Raw genomic sequence first — 20,900 nt, forward strand, 5'->3', positions numbered from 1 at the left:
TTTCAGAAATAGAAAAGAAGACACCCCTAAAACACTCCCATCAAGCACCATTAACAATGAAAAGTATTATAAAATATATATATGAAATAGATTTTGAATCCAAATCTAAATCTAAATCAAACATGCAAGACTAAACTATTAAATGCAAGCCTAAATAGTTATGAACAGAATTCTAAATCTAAATGAAATTAATTAAAATTGAAATCTAAATCAAAGTAGAATATTATGATTAATTTTGAATTTCAATTTACATCTACATCTAAATCTAAATGAAAATGTAAATAAAAAATAGAAATCTCACCTGCAAAAATGTTACTCCAAAACTTCAATTTACTCCTATTCAAAAACTCCAATCTGATCCTCCAATAACCTCCACCTCTTCCTTCCTGCAAAAACATAAAATGAAAATGAAATAAGGAGCCTTGGTTTTATAACTTCTGAGAGGCTCCTCATATCCCCCAATAGACGTCTCTTCACATTCCACGAATTTGTTTCAAATTCCCCCACTACCCGCAAAAAAAAAACATGAATGTGCATGCAAAATTATATTTAACCAAAAAAAAAAAAATCATATTGAAATTATTTCGCCCCTATTTTTTCGGGCCCTACTTTTCCGAGCCCTACTTTTTCCGGCCTATTATTTCGACCTCCATTTGGCTTCTTATTATTTTGGCCAGCTATTATTTCGGGAATTCTTTTCTAATATTTAATTTGGAAGTTTGTAACTGCTCCCAAATCTATTTTATTAATAAAGAATCTTAGCATATTCCCGTGCTGCCATTGTATAGAATGCCTCTCGGCGTAATTAAAAAAAAAAAAATTCTAATATTGAAGTAAACTATTTTTAAAGACACCAAAACAGAAAACAGTAGCGTGTCTTCTTATAAGACAAAAATAATTAAAAAACAAAAATAAACCAGTGCCAAACATTACATATAGTGTTTAATACTTGTAAATGCACCATGCACTATACACTATTTTCAATGGAAACAAATGAAAAAAAATGCACCCCAAAACAAGTCCCCGGCTATATAGGCGGGACTTATAATTGGTCAATGTAAATTCATCCAGGTAACTGAAATTTGTCTGAATGGTAGCAAGTCCGATGATAACTGAGATTATGATGGCACTAATTTGTTTTTTCCGCGCTGATGGTCTGTAATTGGTTTTTCTTCTAAAATTGTCCTGCTTGTCGACTTTTCAGTGAGCAGGTCGAGAATGGCTATAGAAGAAGAGATGAACGAGAAAATTGTGTTGGAAGAGTGGAACGCATCATCCGCCTCGAATCTTATTAGGACTGCTGTAGTCACTGCTGATAGCTTTGGAGGCTATTCAATACGTCGGTATAATCTCAACAGAAAAAGTTTTGTTCTTAGTATGAAAAATAAAATTTGAATCCATGCAGAAGCTGAACCCAATCAATGAATTTCGTTTCAGCGAAAGCAGTCGATCACTGGAAGTATGGAGGCAGTTGTCTGCTGCATTTTTACCCGAGGCAAGTTAAAATACTTCTATTTAGCCCACTACACATTCATCTTTACCCTGATTTGGGAAGAACCGATTCAACCGAATTCTAAGCAACATTGATTTTATAAGTGTCAATATGTTTTAGTTGAATGCTAAGGATCTTAATTGTCTTTCTTTCTAGTTCAAAGCTAAAGAAATCGGGTTCGGGCGAATTCATGTACTTGTTTAGTTATAAAATAAGGGGTGGGTAATCACCTTATAATCACTATACTACTCCGGTGGAACGTTTTATCAAGGCACTTTTCTTCAGTCTTATTGATCATTCTTGGTCAGTTGTAGGCCTCCGTATCTAAATATCCTCTGCGTAGTTAGTAGAACTGAAGAGTTTTTGAACCTAGGTTACGCACTTGCAAGTGACATCCATTACCGTTGCCTCACTCCATAGCTCACTATGACATGTCTCGTTGAACAATTTAGGAGTATTCTATCTGTGGTCTTATGCTTCCATTTTTAAGCATAGGAAATTATTACCCTCAAAGTTTGTAGCTTAGGATTAAGGTCTGCGCTGTCTCTTCTTGTTTTACCACCTGCATTTTTTTCACCACATGAACGACATCTTGAATGCTCTTAAAATGCATCTGTTGGTTTTTTCTTTAGGTCCATCGGACTAGATCTCTAGTTTTAGTCCTATCCAAAATTATTGAGGTAGGTGAAATTAGCCGTGAAGGCTCAATCTTTTAACATTTAATTTTGTATGGCTGTGAGTGTTAGGGCTTGAACTTTGTAGTATCAGTTGCACTTGAGTTGATAGTCTTAAGTTTTTAGCCGAGTAATAGAGTAAAACAACAATAAAAGAGCATAAACAATACACAAAAGACTCAATACATTTATCTTGGGAAAACCCTTCCACTTCAAGGGAAAAATCCAGCCACACCAGCAAAAATATCTCTTTTATTGATCAAGAAAGATTCATAGTACAAGGCTTTCACTTGATTCATTTTACAATACACCAAGCAATCACATAAATAGATTGCATTAGACCTTCATCTTACATACAAAGGTCTCTTCAAATCCCAAATACAAGACCCTTCAAATTTCCAAATATTCAACACTTCATATTTCCATATGCATGCCTCCTTGCATGATGTACAACACATGTGTTTTTACATTATATTATCTTAAATTTTATCACAACTCTTTCAACTAAAGATGACCATAACCGTCATAACCATCATATTTCCATTTCATAAAATCAGATATAAAGATCTCTATTGCAGCTACCATTTTCAACACTCTCTCGTAGCAAGAGAGAGATCTTTAACGAGGTAGGCAAACATAGCTGCAACCATAGATGTCAATGATATATTCTTATCACATAACATATGTTATCTCAGCATAACATAATTCACCATAGTTACTTCATAAGCACATAAAATTAGTCATGGAGTCACACACATGACTTCCACCATGCCTACTCGCAGAGAGTGATCCACCATACCTACTCGTAGAGGGTGGAACGAGGGCTTTCACCTCAAACTTTTCCTAGAGAGGAATACATTTCCACCATGCCTATTCGTAGAGGGTGGTCCACCATACCTACTCGTAGACGGCGGAATGAGGGCTTTCACCTCAAACGTCTTCCGAACAAGAATGTAGTAATAATTGAGATTTTCTCTTAACAAAGACTCCCTTTCAGCAAGGACAACTTTAATCACCACAATAAGATGGCTGATTATTGCATAAACTTGCAATGGGATGGACATTTCCCTCTGCCATGTAACCTCTCTCTGAAGCTTTTTTTGATGAAGATAATGTGCCACCAATTTAGTATCAAGACTGCAAACAACATTTGCAAAATCTCTCACTATCCCATTGCACCCTGCAACGAAAATATTTATAGCAACTCATAAGATCCACCTATCATAGAGATCAAAGCAAAGGTATATTCTCTTTTCAGTTAGATACAAAAATCATAGAATACTTATCTCTTTGAAGTTTGATCTCAACACACATATATAAAAATGCAGCCTAGGATTCATATGAACAAAAATGTGTTAATAAGAATGTTACATAAAAAATGTGAACTGAGGTATTTCAGAATAACCTACCAGTTTAACAACAAACTTTTGCATAAAGTCAAGTTAGTATACACATGATACAATCATAACCAATGGCATAGAACATAAGAACCTCTTATGTAACATTGATCGTTCAATCAATCATCAACATCTTGCAATAGATACCATATAATAATATCTCATAGAACATGCCAAGGCCCCTTATTATTGATACTATACTTTATCTTGATGCCAACCTATAGTTCATTATTTCAATAAATCTCTACACACATAGTGTAATTTTGCATGTATACAACGATGAAGATGCACAAAATATACACAAGTAATGTTTGATATTGATCCATCAAAACTTACACGATGATAGTCAATAGCCTATGCCCCTAAACAACACAACATGATTCTTATACGAATTCCTTCTGAATCATAATCGCATACACATAACAGATTAAACCGAAAACAACAGAGCAGATCATAGAGAAATCTTGTCAAGTATCACTCACACAGCCTGCTAAGTACAAAATAATCAAGAACAGTTCCATATTTTGAACAGATATTCTCCCTTTCGTGTATCATATACAGCTCACATAATAAGTTGAATCACTATTGAAGTAGAATTTTCCTATCTTTATCAGAACTACTCTAGAGATAAAAACAAAATAAGCACATCAAGCACACCAATAAAAAATATTAAATCTCAACATCAATTTAGTTCAAGACTGCAAGCAGTGTCCTCATGTAGTCTGCATTACTCTGCATCCTGATCAAATATGGAGATCAATGCCATGTATTCTATTCTTGGTAAGGTAACAAATTCAAGATCTATACTCGAATATAGGAAAAAAATTGTTACAGTAAAACTTATCTGATTAAATATTGAAATTTGAATCGAACTCCCTTTCATTGCTCTAAATTCCAGAAATGATGACAATCATCCAGCTAGTCCAGTATATGCTTCAAAAGTAAGTCTCCTAGTCAAATGTCTTAGCCGCAAGTTCCTAGTTGTATTCGTGTAGCTCACTTCAAAGATCAACTCAGGAATATTGGGCATGACTCCTACATGAGCAAACATAAGTTAATAGTCCAGTATATGCTTCAAAAGTAAGTCTCCTAGTCAAATGTCTTAGCCGCAAGTTCCTAATTGTATTCGTGTAGCTCACTTCAAAGATCAACTCAGGAATATTGGGCACGACTCCTACATGAGCGAACATAAGTTAATTTTCATCAAATTCTCAACACGGGACCAGTGAAAACTGCAACTCCAACGACTGCACTCGCATGAACACACACCACTGCTGATGTTACTAATCGTGGACTTAAGTCCCCTGAAAAGAAGATTGTTTGGTTCAAACAACAAGAAGGGAAACTTTTCAACTTCTGTTCCAAGTTTGCGATGACAAAATGCTCCAAACCTCGTACAAGTGTATCAATGCTATCTCACAATAACGTCCCACTCAGAAGCTGGGTTTCCAACATTTATTGCAGATAGGAGATCTCCCTAATTGATATTCTTTCATGCAATGAAACTCAAGATCATTATCTCTAATGCCAAGTCAATATTCTCTTCTACGATCAATGACAAAAAAAACACAATTGATGTTGAAGAACAGACTAAACAGAAATCTCTGCAACACAAATGATTCACTAAACTCCGCAAATAGCACATATGAAGAACACGATCAAATTCATATCATCTGCAAAATATAAATGACAATCAAGCTTTGAATCAGAACATATACAAAATGCAAGCTCATATATATACATATACATATACATATACATATACATATATATATATATATACACACACACATATATATGTATATATGTGTATATACATATATATACACATATATATACATATATATATGTATATGTATACATATACATATATATATGTATACATATACATATATATGTATATGTATACACACACACATATATGTATATATTTGTATATATATATGTATATATCTGCATATATATACATAGATATATACATATATATGTATATATCTATGTATATATATACACACACACACACATATATATATATGTATGTATATATATATATGTACGAATCTCAAATTGCTCTAAATTCCTCTGGTAACCAAAATAAATCCAATTCAACCATTCACAAGAAAATTGGTTTAGGGTACATTTCTAGGGTCCCATACCCTTAGGTCAATCCACGAAACCCTAATTAACCACATAAGCAATAAGATGTAACAAGCACATATAAAACACTTTACAAGAATGAATATCACATTTCTAGAAATTAAATGCCTCAGAAGTAGATAAAAGGTCACAAAACATAAAAAGGATAAGTTGAATTGTTGATTCTTGAAATTTGGCTAAGTCTGAAATTTCTTAAAATCTCAAAATTCTAAAATCTTTATTTTAACTCCTATGAGGCTGAAACCTATCTCAAAAGGTGTAGGATGTATAACATAAAATGTAACTTAAATTATGCCACTTATACTTAAATGTTCATTTTATGTTATACCTTGACCCTAAAAATTAACTTTGGAGGTTTGATTTGCAAAGTTTCTCTATTGTTGCACTTCCATTTCTTATTTTTGTGCATCTGTTTAACATAATTGTGCATTTATGCATTATTCTTGCGCATCCATCTAATATACATGCACTTTTGTTATGCAGAATTGCACATTTATGTATTATTCCTGCGCATCCATCTAATATACATGCACTTTTGTTATGCAGAATTGTGTACACTCAGAAAGTGTCACACTCTAAACTCTTCTATTCAAGTGATCCCATGAATTGGAATTCTTGAATGTTGGCTTAGAGCTCCCTATCCATGGAGCGCAAAGGTGTGTTTTGAGCAATGTGGATAGCTCTCAGTTGAGCCTTTGAGACACGACCCTTGCTAGTAAACCATGCAACGAGAGGTTCTTAAGACAAGAGCAAGAATGCAAGTGTCAAGAACTCTCAAGTCATGTAATGCAAATATGAACTAAGTTAGCATGAGATGCACAATGCAACTATATTAAGCAAATGAGAGTATTACAAATCCATGCTAATTAAACTAGATGAGCTAGATTATTGCAAAAGAGAAGCTATACTATATGAATCTAAGCTAAAATGCCATCGTATGAGAGAATTAGACAGGAGAATAGAAGTTCTCCACAAGCTCTCAAGAAGATCGATCGATAAACCTGTAGCATAACATACTCAAGAGTGTGGATCCTTTGAGAAGGGGAGAGCTCTTTCTTTTAAAGGTGCACAGACGGTGGAGATCAAGGTCAAGATGATGGATGATCAAGGGTGGGGGTTGACTTTAGGCATGATCTATGTGCAAGAGCAAGTCAACCAATGAAAAGAAGTTGACTTTCATGTGAAACAAAAAGCCTTTTCTTTTAATTTGTAAATAGAAAAAGGACTTTATGTGTGCATTTTGAGTGGGTTAGAAGAATAGGGTCTTTTAGTTAATTAAAAGGGGACATGTACTTTTAATCAAATAGTCTAGATGACCATTTTTAGGTGATTAGATTTGCCCCTCCTTAACTAGTGTATGATCGATCTCGGAACACATTACTTTAAAGAATGAATAAGCCAAGATGATAGAGAGATTTGACTTTGAAGAATGAAGCACAGAGAAATAGCAGATCTTGAATGCAAAGTGTATTTAGCAACAACACTGAACATTTGGAGAGAGAAGAGACAATATCTGTACTTGTGAAAAGAAGCATATAGATCAAGAGAAAATAAATAGTTGTAGCAGAAAGCAATTTGCAGCAATGATAGAATTGAAATCAAAATGAGATAGAGGAGATGTGGAAATAAGCTAGATTTGATCAAATCAGAACAAAGAAAAGGTCACGATGATAGATAAGAGATTAAAACAAAAGAGTGATCACCACGCAAATGAAGATATGCTCTAGTTTGACTAAGTTTGACCAAGAAAGATAAAGCATAAGAATTAGGTCAAAGAAAGAAGAAAGATGAAATGAGATAAAATAGAAATGAAAGCAAAGAGTGGAAGAGAGTAGAAATGATGATTGCCCCAACAAGATTCAAAGATTAAGCCTCAATAGGTCAGCCAACTACATAGAAGAAGGAAGAAATTTTGACTAGCAAGATGAACTCGAATTTGGATTTCGATCCCGAAAATGGATCCAGGATGTCGAGATTAGAAAAGATAGGTGAAAAACATAGATGAGATGGTAAGATAGAAAAGAAGCGAGAAATAGGGAAGAAGAGATAAGATAAGATTGAGAAGAGGCAAGAGAAGGATGAACACAGTTAGTTGACACATCCATGAAAGATAAAGAAGAGAGCTCTCTCAACATGCAAAATGCAAAGCTAAGATAGAATGAACCCTAGAATGCAAGCTAGTATGAAAAGGTGCAATTACAAGGGTTACATAAGTAGGTTCTAGTTTTTATCATCGAGCCTTATTAGGGATATCAGAAGATCATACAATCATCCCTACTATGACTATGAGGATATGAATATGATCATCGTATAGAAATGTGGGAGGTCAAGATGACTATGCGGTTAGATTCCCTAAGTTTAGTATAGCAAGATTGTGCTTGAATCGAGACACGAGAAAGTCGAGATGGCCATAAGCATGCACTTAAAAAAAAAACAAGGATGAGGCCTTTGAATTAATCTCAAGTGTCCACGGGATCACAGAGTGTTAGAAGTGTACATTTGCTTATTTCACCACATCTATGCATCCATTAAGCAGATTGACACATATGTTCATTATAGCTGCACCTTTGTTTCCTATTATTGCACTTTTGTTTCTTACAGCTGCGCTTTTGTTTCCTAATTTTGCACTTTTGTTTTGCGAAGGCCGCACTTTTGTTCAAGGTCACAAGCAAATCGGGAATGTGCAATATACCTACGCATTATTCCAGAAGACTCAAAAATAAAAAGGATGCTATGAATTGAGTTCCTAGATTTGGTTTGAACATATGAGGGTTTTCTAAAAATCACTTGGGTTGAATCTCCAGTTTGAAACCCTACTGTCATTCCTTCTCAAGGGAATTCAACTCCTAGCATTCTATTCCATATGCAAAGTACTCAAGGATACAAGATAAAACATGAAAGTACATGCATTTAAGGAAATCCATCACAATATTCAGAGACTTGAAACAATCAGACACAATCACAAACAATTATTTCTTTTAAATAAAACATACATTCATTCATTCTTTTAAATTATTTCATTTAAGCATCAAATGAAGGGTAGAATTAATTGAAGCCTACTTGGTTTCCTTTGCTGGGTTGAAGTTGATGTCTTTGTATGTGAGCCTCAAGCTTCCTAGCCTCCATCTTGGCCCATTCCTTCTCCTTCCTAGTATTCTCAAGTTTCTCCTCGTGCAGGTTTTCCTCAATAATTTTAGCATTTCACTTTTCTATAGTTTTTGTTAAATATTTCATTGTCTCTCATTCCCAGGAAGGCTCCTAATAAATAGGAGTAGGATGTCGTTTCCAGTTGTTTGCATCCATTGGAAACGACCTCCTCCTATGGTTTGATTAATTAAATCAAACCATATTTTATTATTATATTTTTGTTTTAATTTCAAACTACTTAATAAGTTTTCTAAGCTATTGAGGATTCCCTTCTCAAAGATATCCTATAACACAATGGTCAAGTCTCTACAATCTCACATAAGGGATCAGGGGTTCAACAACGATGCCCTTTTACTACTTCCTATATGTCATCTAATCTCGTATTTAACAACGTACAATTTATTCTTCTTGCTAAGGTTCTCAAAGAATACGAGTGGTGAGATGGTGGATAGAGGGTTTAGTAGTTAGGAGGTCAAGTGTTCAAGTCTCGAAAAAAGGTTATGGTGTGTTCCTCTATTATTTTATTGTATTTATTTTATTCAGCTACTTTTGGTCTATTTATTTTGCTTTATCTATTTACGACATTAATTAGCTAAGAGTCACCAAAAAATTTATTTGTACTAATGCTACATATATACTAATTGTAAATGTATATTTGTTCAGGCATATATTTGTGCACCCATATATACTTGAATAGATATTCTTGATTAACCTCTAAAAACATCATGAAATCAAGATCACCCAAAAAACACAAATAAAATATTAAAGTATCAAAGCAATATCTCAAGATCAAAATCAAATATAAAACTACCTATGTAAAACCGAATTAGAGGCAAGAATCCCAAAAGATCCCCAAGTGGTAGACAACTCCCTAATCAGGAGTTTTAGGCTTAGGGTTCCTACATGGATCATGGTTCCATCTCCCGTTTGAAAACAACTGGTTTGAGGATTTTTAGGCATGCTTAGACCTATGTAGCCAGGTGGAGTCGATGTTTGGTACTTGCACACACTTGCATCACCAACCGACAAGATACAATACATATGCATACACACAAATAGTGACAGGCAAGGAAGGAGGAGTGCTGCATCGTGTGAATCTCTTGAAGAAGTGACTACAATTGCCTCCCCTCACCTCGAAGACACGCCAAGCAGAGTAAACACACATATATAAGGCACAATGGGTTAGTTGGGTTAGCTTGAAACCAAATAAATAGAATATTATAAATAAGGTAGTGAAAGCATAATAATGAATTTAGAATAGTAGACAAAGCATTATACAAATAAACTATATACCTAATCTCCTAAAGACATTATATAGAGCATGATCAGGTGTCAAAAGCAATATCTAACATCATAAGCAAGAAGGGATGTATATGATAAGTATAGATTTCTAAACATATAATAACATAAGTACCTAGTTGATTAATAATTTCAAAGTAGATAGGTAACATTGTTTTGTGTTAAGAATGTTGGATGTTATCTTATAGTTTCACCCATAGTTTCAAAAATCGGCGATATATCGCCAAACTCGCGTTATTTCACAATCCACTTTATAGGCCGAATATATCGCATCATATATTGGCAACGAAATAAAGGAAAAAACCACGACAATATTATTAGAACATCTCACGCAAACATTAGAATATCACTGCAAAAAACAGTTGAAAAGTCGTGGGTCATTGGTGCTCATTAGAATATATCGCGCAAACAATAGGTTTTGTTTATTTTTTGTTGCAGATTACGGCAGCTCTTTGTGGCGGATTACGGTGGCTCTTTGTGGCTCCTTCCATTCGACGACATCTACAAAAGATTTGCATGAAAAACGTGACACATGCCTTCCGCATTTGCCTTCGACTTTCTCTACATTCGCTTCCAGCCTTCCGTATTTGCCTTTGACCATATCTGGCATTCACTTCCAGTCTGCATCGACTTCTAACCATGTATGTTTTTTGATTTTCTTTTTATTTTTTTAATATATTTATTTATAATTAAATTTTGTAATTTTTCATTGTTTAAAACTTAATTTTATTTATTTTTAATTAAAACTTATATAGATTTTAGTTTTTATTTTACTGTTATTATTTTGTAAATCTATTTTCTAATACTGTAATATTGGTTTGTTTTAACTTTTAATTATTTTAATTTTTAATGTTGTATTTTGTAACTGTAATTTAAATTTAGAGGAAAACTGTTTTTCAATTAGCATATCTAATATTTATAATTTATATTTAATAGTAAAAATATATAGTTACCAGTAAAAGTTTGTATTACAGTTTACTAACACTTACCAGTAAAACTTGAAATTAATATGTATTTAGGAGTAGTAGTTTCATAGAGTTTGACTTCTATGTATTGAACTTATTTATATTCCGATGATGTACTTTTTTTTGGTATACGATTGTAGCAATATGTTAATCTACTAAGCTCCTCTTGCTATGAATTATTGTTTAACTTAAAACTTTTTAAAGAATATTTTAAGAATTTTTATATTTTTAAATGTTCGATAAAAGTGTCGATTTATTGCCGAATTTTTCATCGAGTTTTTGCCGATTCCGAGTTTTTCAAAATTTTTGGGCCAGCCGAGATATTGCCGATACCTAGTTTTTAAACTATGGTTTCACCTATGCATGAGTTTGTCAAGTTGTGGAATCAAGGAGTACCAAAAGTAACCTTATCTCCCAACCTAGTCCAAGTGTACTTATACTATCTTCAAAACCTTACTAATGTTAGGATAAGAGGGGTATTATAGGTTTGGCTGTGTTGACTTTGACTTGTGTTTATACGAAATAGTAGTGTAGGGAACTTGAACCCCATACCTCTCTTTTATTACTCAAACTTTTCATCAATACAGCTCGAGGTGCTACTTGGTATGAATAAGGCACTCATTTTAGTTCAATTAATGTTGCCACCTTTGATTAAAAAGAAGTGAGAAGGTCATGGGGAGGTTTGAACCCGTGACCTCCCAAATTGGAGGTCACGCTTCCCGCCAATGCACCAAGTTTCTGTTTGAATTTTTAAATAACATTTGTTTTATTAAAAAATGTTGAATTTGCAAGGGCCAAAAATAAAGGGATTGGGCTTTGAACCTTGTGCCCCATAAATAACATTTTCAATGCCCCAACAACTGTGACACCACTTATTCCAGAGTAAATAGAGGTGGATTTTGTTTTTAGCTTTTTGGAGCTTGTTTTAAAAGATTAGAAGATATTTCTTTTATCGTTTAGGGCATCTTTTTCTTTGTAACAAGGATTTATTTGTAATGTTAATTGGTTACCCACCAAATTTGGTAAATTTGTAATATAAAAAGGGGTAGATGGGTGAAAGTGAGGCTAAGTGAGTTGGGAGATTTTTTTAATATTGTTGGTGAAGAAAAGTGGAGAAACTTTGAAGGAGGAGAATTACAAGGTGTTTGCATATGCCAAAAATTATAAAGAAGAGAGATTGTAAGGGATTTTGTGTAGGGCTTTAAGCTTGAATATTGTAGCAAGGTGTTTTGCTTGGTGATATTAGTAAGGCAGTCCCAACATTGAGAAGTAGACCTGGAGACGTAGTCCCGATTGGACGAACTCCATTATCAACCTTCATGTTCTCTCTCTCTTGTCTTACATTCTTGCTATTTCATTTTTGTTTAAATTCTAATTACTTTATTTTTGTAATTAGTTAATTTATTTAAATTTTGTGAAAGTGTACCTAATTGTTATTTTAACGGTTAAAAAACATAATCACACAATTCTATGTGGATTGGGGAAAACTCTATAATTGGGATTCATTTTCAATTTAATTTGTAAACTGCTAATTACAGACCATTGCTGGGACATTTATCTTGACTGGCTGAATCACTTGTTTGGAGGCTGTACTACCTTGCTTGGGGTTGTATCTTGTTGTAGACCAATTCTTGTATGCTGGTGGTAAATACTATTGAATTGACTCATCAGTGGGCTGGAGTTTGGGACTGCTGAGGGAAGCGTGGAGCTCTGGGCTGCTATCTTCATAAATGCAATTTGCTCGTGTTTTATTGCTCTCAGTTTTCTGCAGCAGACTTGTACGTTCAATTTCCTGGGTATTGAAGTTGGGTTTGGTGGATTGTAGATACTCACGTCTAAGATATCATGTCAGACCTGTAGCATTCTTTGTATGAGCATTTGAAAGTGATTTGAGGACCTTTCAGACCTTAACAGAGACTGAAGCACAATTCTGAAAGTAATCATGTTCGATCTAATTTGCTAGGTGCATTCTTTGATTGTAATATTGAATGTCAATACCATCCTGATGTGTGAACAGCAGTATGTAATGGTTCATGTATTTCAGTTTGGATGAGGAATTTGTGGTTTCCCCTTGATATGTAATTTCTTTGAGCAAATGAAATAATTAGGTCAGATTATTTCTTGTTTTTAATTGGTATTGGCATGGTAGTCTCATTGTGATATTGCTATCAGGATTTAACTGTGTAGTTCTTGAGTCAAGCTCCTTGACCCATCTTTCATGAGTAGTGGTTCACACCAACCCATCTCTCATGAGAATAAATGGAACAAGGTGATGCTAAGTGTTCCATTTATTCTCATGAGAGATGGGTTCATATGAAACGCTGCTCATGAAACATGGATCAAAGAGTTAGACTCAGGAACTACACAGTTAAATACTGATAGCAATATCACAATTTGACTTGCTATGGAAAATACCTCCTACTTATTAATTGATGAGCTTAAGAGGCTTTCTAATGAATGATTCATTAGGTACAAGACTTGGTGAAGGTTTTGCTAATGGGGTTGCAAGCAAAGTAGGTTTAACCATGGAGGAAACTCCGTAGTTAAGCGCGCTCAAGATGGAGTAGTATTGGGACGGGTGACCTCCCAGGTAGTCCCGGTGCTTCACCTTTGTATGTATCACCTAGATCCAATGAGTGCTAAGTGTTGCATTTATTCTCATGAGAGATGGGTTTGTGTGACTGTGAACCACTACTCATGAAACATGGGTCAAGGAGTTTGACTCAAGAACTACATAGTTACATCCTGATAGCAATATCACAATTTGACTTGCTGTGGAAAATAGCTCGTACTTATCAATGACATTCTTAGTCAAAATGATGCACCCAAATTCACTACAACCAATTCACCATTGACATTTAGGAAAAAAAAAACAACAAAATCAAAGAACACAAGAAATGGGATTTGATGATTTTCTTTCATTATTCTTCCTCCAACCTCCTTATTGAAAAAATGAATCCTTATATCTCCTCTAGAATTCCCTAAACTAGCTTATATATACTATATATATATAAAATAAGCCGAGAGATAGGCTAAATTAATTTAATCATTTATCTAGACCAAATTGCTAATAATCAATTTATTTGATTATAACCTATAGTTTGACTATGCTATCCTAAGTTCATTATTTGATTAAAAGAACATGTCCCCTTTTAATTAAATAAAACACCCCATTCTTCTAACCCACTCAAAGTGCACACACATAGTCCTTTTTTATTTTGCAATTAAAAGAAAAGGCTTGTGAGACTTTTGTCTTATGTGACAGTCAACTTATATTCTATTGGTTGACTTGTGTGTGCACATGGATCACTCCTATTTTCGAATTCAACCGTTGATCATCCACCATCTTCATCTTGATCTCTACCGTCCGTACAACTTTAAAAATGAGAGAGCTTTCCCCCTTGATCCATCCATCTTTTGAATATTGTTATGCTGCAGGTTTTCTAACAGGTTTCTTTGGAGCTTTGTGGAGAACTTCTCATTTCTTGTCTCATTCTCTCATTCCATCATATTAGCATAAGATCACATGGCATTCTTAGCATAGTTGCATGTTAGTTTAGCTTTGATTCTTGCAATAATCTCACATAGTTTAAATAATGGTATTGTAACGCTCTCATTCACATTCTAGCATAGTTGCATCTTGCATTTCCATTCAAGTTTAGTCTTCCATTTTGCATTGTATCTTTGAGGAACTCATTGTAGACACTGGCATTCTTGCTCTTGTCTCAAAGAACCTCCCGTTGCATGGTTTACTAGCAAGAAGCACATTTCTAAGGCTTGGCTGAGAGCCTTCATGCTTGAATACTAACTTCTTGCACTCCGTGGATAGGGAGCTCTAAGCCGGCATCCAAGCATTCCAAACTCATGGAATCGTTTGGATAGAATGGTTTAGAACGTGACACAAATCAAGTGTACATTTTTGGCGCCCACTGTGGGGCTGGACCGTACGTTTCGCCCTACATTTTTGTCATGTCCCCAATTTTCGGAGGCAGTCTGATTAATTAATTTGATTAACTTGGTTGTCCAAAATAATGAATATTTTATGAGGACGACTAATTAATCATTTTAATTAAATAAATAAGTGATATTAAGTTAATTACTTATAAACTTATCAAATAAATAAATATTAAAAGGTAACTTTATATTTAATTAATTTAATAGGATTATAAAAATATTTAATAAAGTCACTTAAGAGATAAAATCAAAAATGTTCTAGAAGTCTCTGGAGAAGGTGGAGAGAAAAGAATAAATAGGCACCTCGGAGCTCCATTCGAACCAAGCAGTTGTTTATCTCTCTTTGATTTCAGATTGTGATTCAATCACAGGTGCATTGTGGAACCTAGGGTTTTCGCAATTGTCACAGTTGGCCATTGAGAACGATAACTCTTAATTGGTACGCAATTTTGAGGGTGTGAAATATCATCTGAATTATTGCAGATTGGAGTTGGCATTCAGTCATTTCATCCGGGCGATCATCGGTGGCTTAAGGCCAACTTAATGGTTTTTGCATCATTAGTCATTTAAGGATCAGCAAGGAAAGATCCAATAGGACAAGAAGGTGCGAATTGCAGAAGACATTATAGGCATCGATTTATTTTCACATGCAAGCAAAATTCGATGGTTAGACCAGAATTGACATGCGAATTTCAGGTCAAGAGGATGACCTGTCATTGAAGGATTTGGGAGACGAGCTCCAGTCAGCATATCAGAATCTGCCACACTCCAAGTATATATAATGGACAATTTACATTAATTATTGAAGACGTACTCAGTATCCACGTATCGGGGGCGACGAACATTCCTCATAGGCAAGCCGAAGGCCAAAATGAATTCATTGGGTGTTGCTTTATATTAGATCGCACAGACCTGACAGGCAGCGATCTCATTGCGAGTTGTGATGTATTACACCTTGAGCCGGCGATCTCTATAATGGTTAATACCGTGAGCTGTCTAGTGACTAAGGCGATTTTGTCTTCAATCGCATAATCTGCCATCAACGTGGGTAAAAGAAGACGGAGGTGACTGGGCGGAATGAAGATGAAAGTTAACGCAGGTTCATACACGGGACCCGCCTAAGATTGCAGTAGCTTGACTTTCCAACCCGGCATTGATAAGACAAGTAAGGCACGGGGAGTTATTCCGTCTTGTGCTTGAGACAGTTGGATAAAGTATCTACCCAGTCTGCGGATGAAGTGTCGACCCAAACTGCTGAGTTATAATCGGGAGGACGGCATTACCTGTTTTGTGCGCAAATTTGTGGCTAGATGTCTTGCTCCATATACCCGCGATCTCCATAATGATTAATGCGTGGGGGAGTTGCATTAAAAACTTTCTATTGTAGGTGCTGGACAGAGTCGCTTGGTGCTATGTTAGAAGCCAGACCTTTAGCTCGCCCATCAGCGTATTATTATCCGGGTCTCAAATCTTTCAGTATGCAGTAAGTTAGCAGGCAATCTCAGGTTTAATTTCTTCTGCAGTCAGGTCTATGGTTTGATAATTGGATTATGGTCAAGCATTGTAACATTTGATTGAAATAAGAATTTCTCCCTGAACATTGAAGGTATGATTATATATTGCATTTGATACGTCTATATTAATTGGTGAATTATGTGAGGAATTACTCTATTCATGACAAATCTCATAGTGTATTAGTACAACTCTGACTACAAGAATAGAATTTGACATCAGTTCATCACTGGTTCGTAACAACCTTGCTTGCTAATTGTTTGACGGAATGTCTAACCCTTGAAGTTTTAAGTTTTGGGTGTTAAAAGAAGCAATAATCCAGTTGGGGTTATTATAGTGGTATCAGAGTGAGGTTTTCTTGCCATCCTGTGAGGTGAGAACCGAATTACATGAGTGATCAGCACTCTACTTCAACCAAGATGGACAGGTACAACACAAAGTCTCCGAGGACACAATCTTGGACATTTGATAGACACAGTATCCAGAGTCGGAATTGTGGAAGGAGGGGCTATTCAGACATTCAGGATGAACTCAGGAAAATAAGGCATAACATGTCTGAACTGCTGGTTAAGCACCACCGTATAAATGACAAGCTGTCCGACCCAGCTAAGGCGGTTAAGTCAACTGGATTTCGATTTGGCAAATCTTCTCGCAAAGCACTGATTGATTCAGTGGGAGATGTTACTAAGAACCTTAATGAGGAGTTCGAGAAACAATTGTGCAACCGGTTAGAGGTTTCAGTTCAGTCACAAGAAGAAGTGGAGAAGGATATTACACTGATGGATAGTAATTGTCAACTTGGTACTCAAGTTGAGACAGTTGTATAGAAGTTTCCCAAGGGTGATGTCTTTGGTACGCAGGATGTTCTGGTTCCAACAGGCAATGATTACAGTAAAGTGAATTCAGATGATGATAAGGATATTGATGGTGAGATACCAGGTAGAGTTGAGCAGACATTGAGTATTCATGATTTTGCTGAGAGAGAGTACCAGGCTCAGTTAGATGCTTCGTCACATGAGGATGAAACTGGTAGTACTTCACATGATTGGTCCAGCCAGCTGAAGGTGAGCGAAGATAGTGTTGTGACTTCATTATCTCATCATGACAAGATGCGGGACATGTTAGAGGATCACATTCAGATGATTCAGTTACAGAGAAGACATAAGGAAGTTCAGGCAAAGTCCTCTTGTGTTGACTTACAAACGATTAGAGAAGGAATGAGAACGATGAAGTTGAGTTATTTACATCTTCTATCAGATCGTGACCATCTTCTTAGATTGGTCAGAGCTTATTCAGATGCCTTGAGAAGGAAGGAGGGAATTGACAAGTTTTCTTGCAAGCTTGAAGATACTCAAGTTTCTCGGGTAAATATTCCCTTGGCATTACAGGACTGGGAGAGACATGGGAATGAGCATGGCATGGAGCTTAGCTTAGTTTCATCTTGCACGCCTGACACTCAGCTTTCTACATTTGACGGATCATATGTGGTTGCTGATAATGCAAGGACGATATCAGACAGGTATATGAAGTTAGCTGGTATTGGTCACATTACTCAGGTAAGTAGTTTGCTTGAGTTACCAGCTGTTTCTTGTATATGGATTCGGGAATGTTTCAGCAGCATTTAGGATTCAGTCAACCGGAGATCTTTAGCACTTTATGGTAGCCATGATTGTTTGAGTACTATCATGGATTTGATTAGCAGAATACACGGTGTTGTTTTTCCTTGTGTTTGCAGCTCATCCGATATTGGTATTAGTTTTTATACACCGTTGTTGGGTTTGGTTCATATATCCAGACGACCATTCTTGCTGGAAGGTGTTGAAGATTTTACATATGTGGCAGCGTGTACGGGTAAGTCCCAGGATCATACTGGCCTTGATGACATCCAGGAGGATGCTGTGGATAGTTTGGAAGATTCAGCTTCCTTGACAGTTTCTTTGGGTACAGAAGAGTTAGACAGCGGTACTACAGTTTTTGACACTTTGGATGATGATATGAGTTGTGGAAATGATTCACGGGATATGGATGATAATACTCTAGAAACCAGTAACCTTGTGGATACTCCTTTAGACAGAGCACTAGAAGAGGCTTGTAGGAGACAGTTTAACCAGAGCCATCATGTAACTAGCCAGTTGAAAGTTAGTGAGCGAGACATTGCTATCGCTTGTGAGCATTTTGATGCTGCTCGTCAGTTGTTGGCCGTTACTGTTTGGGGTGTTTCTATGACAGATGAGTCTAGCGGTGGTTACTTTTCTTTGGCAGAGATTCATGCCTTAAGTGAAGCTGTTCGGATTTTGAAGCAGGATTACTTACGATTGGTAGCCGACCGTGATCACCTGGTTGAGTGGGCGAGTACAGCCTACGAGGCACTCTTGGACCGGGAGGAAGAGGTGAATGAGCTTTCCCAAGAGCTCATAGCGACTACTGAGGCTTTAGGGGACACACAGCGAGATCTATAGGAGTCGCAATTTCAGTTAAGGGAGGTGACCGTGGAGTTGGAGCATTTGCGGTCAAAACCAGCCCCAGACCCAGTTCATTTGACTATTGAGGTGGATGGTGGTGAGTACACTCCTGCAGTTGCTACTGAGGAGCATGTTGTTGGGGCTGACACACATGTCCAGGATTTGGAAGTAGCTGGTCCTAATGAGTTTGGGATACCAGTAGAGTCAAGTTTCCAGATTGATTCTTCTCCGATAGATGACAGTGTGGTACAGTTAGGTATGCCACCTTCAAAGGAGGATCAGTTGTGGTGTGCAGGGGAGTATGTTGATGCTTCCTCGTATAATTTTTATTGCGCTGAACTATTCATGGAGTATTTGCTGGATAGTGCACGTATTCGTCTGGACTTGCATAAAGTGACAGAAGGTGTTCTCATCCAAGATACTAGTATTATTTGCAGATTGGTTGAGAAGATTATAGTGGTCCTCTCTACTATGCTACTTCACGGGGATCTCGAGGTAGGGTTTGTTGAGCAGAATGCACGGGATCCTATCCAGCCTACAGTCACTCGGAGTCGGAGATTGGAGCCATCTGTTGATTCCCAGTTCAGTGATGATGAGCCAGCAACAGAGTTTGGAGGTTCTTATCGGCATTATACGGTAGGGTACTCTCATCATTTTTCTTTTGACCTAGAGATAGAAGATTTGATTTCACGCAGGTATAGATCAGCTCCAGTTTCTGACCATCCATTATGGGATGGATTGGCACCATTTTTGGAAATTAGAATTGGTAGTTGCAAGTTACACAGCCTGCAGTATCGACACATCCGGCACAGTTTATCAGTGATTGGTTTTGATGGCAGTGACTCAGGTATCTATTGTTGTCGTCATATCCACAGTGCAGTTGGGTGTAGGTGTCAATTGGACAGGGACTTGAGTATTGATAGAATCGATGTTTCAGTTGGTTTGAGTTCTACAGAAAGGTTTCTTCTATCGCCATCTACAGTTGGTTTACAGATGATTTCATCAGAATTGTCAGTTGTTTGGATGTTGAGTGCAGTTTCTCAGCTGTTGGTATTGATGATTTTTCCACGAGAGTATGGTGAGGATTGGGATATTACACAGGTTGTCATTTGGGATCCGGGCAGATTGTTTGGGCTCATGGTTCAGCCATTGCTTGGGGACAAGCAATTTCAGGAAGGGCGGACTGTCATGTTCCCAATTTTCGGAGGCAGTCTGATTAATTAATTTGATTAACTTGGTTGTCCAAAATAATTAATATTTTATGAGGACGACTAATTAATCATTTTAATTAAATAAATAAGTGATATTAAGTTAATTACTTATAAAGTTATCAAATAAATAAATATTAAAAGGTAACTTTATATTTAATTAATTTAATAAAGTGACTTGGATTATAAAAATATTTAATAAAGTCACTTAAGAGATAAAATCAAAAATGTTCTAGAAGTCTCTGGAGAAGGTGGAGAGAAAAGAATAAATAGGCACCTCGAGGCTCCATTCGAACCAAGCAGTTGTTTATCTCTCTTTGATTTCAGATTGTGATTCAATCACAGGTGCATTGTGGAACCTAGGGTTTTCGCAATTGTCACAGTTGGCCATTGAGAACGATAACTCTCAATCGGTACGCAATTTTGAGGGTGTGAAATATCATCCGAATTATTGCAGATTGGAGGTGGCATTCAGTCATTTCATCCAGGCGATCATCGGTGGCTTAAGGCCAACTTAATGGTTTTTGCATCATTAGTCATTTAAGGATCAGCAAGGAAAGATCCAATAGGACAAGAAGGTGCGAATTGCAGAAGACATTATAGGCATCGATTTATTTTCACATGCAAGCAAAA

The 20,900-nt window shown here is 36.2% G+C and overlaps 1 protein-coding gene across 3 annotated transcripts in view; it reads left to right on the forward strand.

Moving 5' to 3' along the window:
- The first annotated feature begins 1,059 nt into the window (after positions 1-1,059).
- The window catches only part of RUS3 (root UVB sensitive protein (Protein of unknown function, DUF647)), a 271,831-nt gene continuing 251,990 nt past the window's right edge, over positions 1,060-20,900 (forward strand). For all 3 annotated transcript variants that reach the window (XM_089831895.1, XM_089831896.1, XM_089831897.1), the window contains exons 1-2: positions 1,060-1,343; positions 1,438-1,495. In XM_089831895.1, coding sequence (XP_089688021.1) covers positions 1,219-1,343; positions 1,438-1,495 — 183 coding nt within the window. In that variant the 5' untranslated portion in view covers positions 1,060-1,218. The remainder of the gene's footprint in view (positions 1,344-1,437; positions 1,496-20,900) is intronic.

The sequence above is a fragment of the Cupressus sempervirens genome, chromosome 5, assembly GCF_028749045.1.
Source record: "Cupressus sempervirens isolate cs-2001-9-10 chromosome 5, ASM2874904v1, whole genome shotgun sequence".
In the NCBI taxonomy this organism is placed as follows: Eukaryota; Viridiplantae; Streptophyta; class Pinopsida; order Cupressales; family Cupressaceae; genus Cupressus; species Cupressus sempervirens.